The 5,814-nt window shown below is 55.0% G+C and overlaps 1 protein-coding gene across 1 annotated transcript in view; it reads left to right on the top strand.

The window, feature by feature from the left end:
- Positions 1 to 5,814, top strand: part of TTBK1 (tau tubulin kinase 1) — a 35,496-nt gene that overhangs the window by 11,460 nt on the left and 18,222 nt on the right. The window contains exon 12 of the mRNA XM_006926525.1: positions 2,483 to 3,044. Coding sequence (XP_006926587.1) covers positions 2,483 to 3,044 — 562 coding nt within the window. The remainder of the gene's footprint in view (positions 1 to 2,482; positions 3,045 to 5,814) is intronic.

Raw genomic sequence — 5,814 nt, 5'->3', positions numbered from 1 at the left:
CTTTCCCTAGAGGTTAATTACAGATACCTCAGAGAGCTGACTAGGCTCCTTTCAGCTTGGTGGCAGGTGCCCGGGAGAAGGGTTCTAGGAGTACTCAGCTTGAGGTGGAGATAGACCAGGTTTTGGGGCTGGGGGCTTAGGGATCTGAATGTTAGGGAGGGAACCTTGTTGGTGGGAGGAAGTGTTGGAGAGTTTAGAGCTAAGGTAAGCCTTGCGTGGCCAATGGCCAACAGGGACCAGGGCTAGATCTCCATCAGGATCTGCCAGGTGGGACAACCTCAGGTGGAAGAGAGATGTCCCTGTCCTCCCTTGGCTCTTGGTGGGGCTTCACCCCACAGCAGGGCTGAGGCCTTTTCTGCACAAGGAAAGGAATCTCTTCCCCAGGCCCAGCTCTGCAGGAGGGGTCTTTTCCACGCCCACACAGTGTGGCCCTCATGCTCCACCTCAGCCATGGCTCCTCCTCTGGATTCTGCCCCCAAATGCACTCCACCTCTGGGATGGGGCACAGCGCCCTTTTGGACTGTGGAGAAGCCTGAGACAGGGGAGCCCCATGCCAGTCCTTGTGGTGACCCCAGGACAGAAGAATACGACGCTGTCCTCAGGGAGCTGAAAGCCCTCATGCACACTCTCATACTTGCACAGGCTTGGCCTGCGTTTTCATCCATGGTAACCTGGAGGATTCTGGAAATGGAGAAATGAGGGAGGGCAGTTTGGAAGAGGTATGAGTGGAGAAGAGAGGTGGGAAATGCTCTCACCAAAAATAGTCCTGAAGAGCAAATTGATTTGGCTCAGAGTTAACAGCATCCCTTGTTTCCGGGATGCTGGGGAGAGGAGAGAGCTGAGGGGAGATTTTTCTGGAAGGGAAGTTTCTGGATCTCATCTGCAGGGCAGAGAGTTTGGGTGGGCGCTGGGGCACTGGGGAGCAGAAGAAAGTATGAAGTGGATAAGATTCGGATTTTCCGCCTGCCCCCCTCTTTTCAGTCCCCTCTCCCCACCTATGCCCTGATCTCCCTGATCTCCAGCCCGTCTCTCCTTTAGGCGCCCTCTCTCTCCTTTATATCCATCAAAGCAAACCATGCTCTCAGGAAAGGAAGTGACATCAGCCATTTACACGGGAGTATAAATGTTAGACCCTGGGCGACCTCCCTCAGGGATGTTTTTATTTTAAGCCTTATTAACAAATTAAGAAAAATATTGTGTACAGTCAGTGTTGGCAGGTTTGCTGTAGGCCAGGGAGGCCATATGTTGACAAAGCCCCACAGGTGGCTTCAATCTGCACCCCTCCCTCTCACAGGCTCCATGCTGGAGGAGCATGAAAGTCAGCCCTCTGCCCACAGCCTGAGTGTGAGGATGTGCACACCCCGGAGGAACTAAGCCTTCATGGTTCTCAGTGGGGGCACCCTGGCATTTGAGAGAGGACGATTATTCTTTGTGTAGTGGTCTCCCCTCCACACACGTACAACCAGAAATACCCTCCTACTGGGGCCCATGCACCCCTCAGTCGAGAACCTCTGGAAGTAATTTGAGATTGTCAGCACAGTTTAAAATCATGAAAGAGATGTTCCAAGGCAGGCCAGTGCCCCAGACGTGAACAGTCAGATGGGACCCAGTCCCTGCCTGGCAGAACTCACAGCCTCTTGGGCAGGCAGATGTGTAAACACACATGTGCTCTGCTCTGATGAGAGGGGACACGGGGAGCATTGAGAGAGCAAAATAGCTCCCATGCAGGATGCAAAGGCTCCCTAGAGGAGGTGACATCTGAGCTGAGATGTACAGCAAAGGGTGGAAGGACAGGCTGTGTGGAGGGAACAGCATGGGCAAAGGTACAGAGCACAAAAGGTACAGAGGTGTGAGCACTTAGGCAATTTGGGGGAAAGCGTGGGAATCTGAGATGGGTCTGGCCAAGGGAAAGGGGAAACTGGGCCTTAGTCTGGCAGCCAAGGATCTTGAGTGTTAAACTGAGGAATGTGGACTTTGTCTTTGGGGTTGGCAGCCACTGGAGTTTGTTGGGAGTAGTGAAACCAGTCAGGCAGACCTGAAGGGTAATGGTAGAAGAGGCCAGAAAAACCATCTGCAAACTCGAGGGCCAAGTGGGTGTTTGCCCTGGATGCTGCAGGGAGGAGCCCCTGATGAAGTGTGAACACTGGACGGGCAAACAGAAAGTTGGCTTTAGGAAGATTGAGTTCCCCTGGGGTGGTCTGGAGGAAAGCATTCCTTGGGCATAGGAATGAGATTTTATTTCCTGCATGTTTACATTCCTGGAACACAGTGAGCGTTCAAAAAGATGTGTTGAATGAATGATATCTTTACAGGGAGTGAGGGTGGCCGGTGACAATCCAGGAGGTGACTGGGCCTGGCCCAGGGTGGGAGAGGTGCCATGGTCAGGAGGATCTAGGTGGCACAGCCCACCCTGCCACCCATGTGGGGTCCTTGGGGGTCCAGAGGGACCAGGCTCTGAGCCCCACCTGGGGTGGCTTTGCAGGTCACGAATGGATTTGCCTGGCTCACCCTCGCGCCAGGCCTGCTCCTCACAGCCAGCCCAGATGCTGTCAGTGGACACGGGCCAGGCCGATCGGCAGGCCAGTGGCCGCATGGATGTGTCAGCCTCCGTGGAGCAGGAGGCTCTGAGCAATGCCTTCCGATCAGTGCCGCTGGCCGAGGAGGAGGACTTTGACAGCAAGGAGTGGGTCATCATTGACAAGGAGACAGAGCTCAAGGACTTCCCCCCGGGAGCTGAGCCCAGCACGTCGGGCACCACAGATGAGGAGCCCGAGGAGCTGCGGCCGCTGCCTGAGGAGGGCGAGGAGCGGCGGAGGCCAGGGCCAGAGCCCATCATCCGGCCCCGGGGGCGCAGCATGCAGCCACTGGCTGAGGAGGACCCACGGCAGATGTCATCCCAGTCCCCGCCACCTCAGCTGAGCCAGGCTGATGGCCGGTCAGAGACATCCCAGCCCCCCACGCCCGGCAGCCCTTCCCACTCGCCCCTGCACTCGGGACCCCGCCCTCGACGGAGAGAGTCCGATCCCACTGGCCCACAGAGACAGGTAAGGTTGGGCTTGTATCCCACGTCCCACCCCCGGACACCCACAGTCCTGGCATTGGAGCCTGGAGTGCTCAGTGGGGGCTACCAACCAGCAATAGACTGTTGCAGGCTATGATTAAAGGTCTGAAATTATGCTTGGGGGTCAGGCAAGGCTTCCCAGAGGAAGTACCCTCCAAGTTCTGAGTTGAGTCTTGCATTCTGAGCAGTGTTAGCCTTGTGACAAAGCAGGAGGAAGGCCTCCCAGGACAAGGGGACAGAGTGTGCAAAGGCCCAGAGGTGGCTATTGGAAAGCGCTGTGCTGATTGCACATTGCAGCAGGTGAGGCTGTGAGGTAGGGCCTGGGACCCTGTCCTGGAGGGCCTTGGGGCTAAGCTAAGTGGTTGAGGCTCAATTCTGAAAACTTGGTGAGCCACCGAAGTCCTTTAAACAGGGGTGCAACATGATTATATTGGTGCTTTTGAATGATCCCTCTGGTTGCTGTGTGGAAAGTGGATTGGAGGGGCACGAAACTCTAAGTAGGAAGGCCACATGGCAAGTGCCAGCAGGACAGTGTCCTGGTGGCTTGGACCAGGGTCGGGGCTCTGGACGTAGGGCATGGTGGATGGAGCCAGGAAGTGTTAGGGAGAGTACTGAGGGGGCTGTGATGGAGTGGAGGGGGTCTCGGCTGATGCCCAGCATTCTGGGTGGATGGCAGTGCTGTCACTGAGTGGTGTGAAGGGAACATGGACTCAGATTTGGACGCAATGACCTCGTGTACCTGTGGGATGTCCTCTGAGGCCTGTGGAGAAATTTCAGGAGAAATTTCAGTCAAAAATACAGATTCAGGCATCTTGGAAACCACAGGAGTGGGTGATGTCACCCAAGAGAGCCAAGGGCGAGAGCAGAGCCAGGAGACACCTCAGGGTATGAGAGGAAAAGAAGCCCTCGAGAAAGACTGAGAAAGAGGGGCCAAAGCGTCGGGGTAGGACTTAGGGAAAGGAGTCCAGAAAACCAGTGAAGGGGTAGCCAAAGGAGGTGAGGGCAGCAGGGAGTGGCAGGGGAGCTTCCTGTGGTTGGGACAGGCTCCATGTGGGAGATGAGCCCGGAGAGTCAGGATGGACAGGCAGTGGGGAGAAATGGAGCCAGGGTGTGAGGGACCCTAGACTAGGCACAGGGGTGGGCATGCTGGGGGCCCTGGGAGGACCCAGTCAGGCTGCAGTGGCACCTTTTCTTATGGGGGGACTGAGGGACAAGGCTGGAAGGGCAAGGGTGGAGGGTGCCAGATGGTGGCTGAATCGCGAATGCTGGATTGAAGATCCACAGCATGTTTCACAGTATTTTGGTTACTTTTTTCTGGCAAGGATGCGGTGTTGGAATAGGTGGAAGGCTATTGACCTGGCCTGGCCTCTCTTTGCTGTGAAGAAGCTGACCTCTAATCCAGGAAGTAGCTCCAATTCTTACGCTGGGTGCTGAATGGGGCCCACATTCCCTCAGAGGGGCTGGGGAGAGCCAAGGAGGTAACGAAGCTAGAGGGCTCAGGGGCTGTTCCGCGTCCTGCTTTATGGTGCCACATTTGGGACACGCTCTCAGGTGGCTCTGGGAGATACCAAGGTGGAGGTCGGGGCCAGTTCTTCAGTGTACTCGGATTGGGAGGCCCGACCTGGGAGCACGAGGGTGCCCTGGAGAAGAGCAGTTCCAGGGAGGGCTGTATTCAGGCCTCATCCCTGTGTCTGGAAAAGAAGACCTCTGAGTGGAGACCCTGAGAAATGTGCATCTGGCCTTGCTCTAGACTCTGGAAAGTTGGGGACTCAACTATGGGATACCACGAGACCTACCCAGAGAGGTCCTAGCCAGCCTGAGCTGGGCTAGTATGACTGTGTTGCTGGCCTGGACATCGTTCTCCCCAGAACCAGCACTATATAAGCTGTAGAAGGAGAGAGGTCTGTTTGGGACTCCCTTACTTCCCTCTCGTTCACTCATTTTTTTCACTCATTCATTCATTCAATTATTTGTTCAATACCTAGTCATTCCACACTTACTGACCATCTGCTCTGTGCCTAGTACCTGAGGCAATTCGTTCACTCATTTTTTTCACTCATTCATTCATTCATTTGTTCAATACCTAGTCATTCCACACTTACCATCTACTCTGTGCCTAGTACCTGAGGCAACGGAGTTCATATGCACAATAGGTTGTGCATATGCCCACGAGAAGCACATAGTCTAGGAGGGGAGCCAGACTAGTGGTGTGGGATAGAGTGAAAGCCCCGAATTAAAGTCAAGAGGCCTAGGTTCTGGCCCTGGGCTCTGCCAGTCCCTTCCTGGTGACTGTATGCCAGTTGGGTCTCAGAGTGAGGGAGCTGAGCCGTCTGGGAGGTTTTTCTCATCTTCAGATTCCCACCCATGTCCTGGGAGTTTTCTTCACATTGGGGAACTCTGACGAAGGGGGCGAGGAGAGAGATTTGGGGGAGCAGGCACAGGCCTATTGTCCAGTCAGTCAGTCAGTCGGTCAGTCTTCGGCTAAGTTTCTGCTTGTGACATGGGTGGGTGCTGCCCGTCTCAGGGAGCAATGACTTGCATGTGTCTAGAGGTGGCGTTAAGTGATTGCGGGCCTTGGTTTCCCCACAGAGTACAGAAGTGAGGTTGGTTAGCATTCTACAATTGTGTGCGTGTATTTCTGTGTAAACTTAGGTCAGGAGTAGGCATCCATCCGTGTGTGGGTGTGTCCATATGTGTGCACATGCATGTGGGGACACACATCATTGCGTCTGTGTAGAGTGGGTAGTGGGTCT

This window comes from Pteropus alecto, unplaced genomic scaffold (assembly GCF_000325575.1).
Source record: "Pteropus alecto unplaced genomic scaffold, ASM32557v1 scaffold7, whole genome shotgun sequence".
NCBI lineage: Eukaryota > Metazoa > Chordata > Mammalia > Chiroptera > Pteropodidae > Pteropus > Pteropus alecto.
The sequence above is the reverse complement of the archived record's forward strand: the minus strand, read 5'-3'. Positions and strand labels throughout refer to the sequence as shown.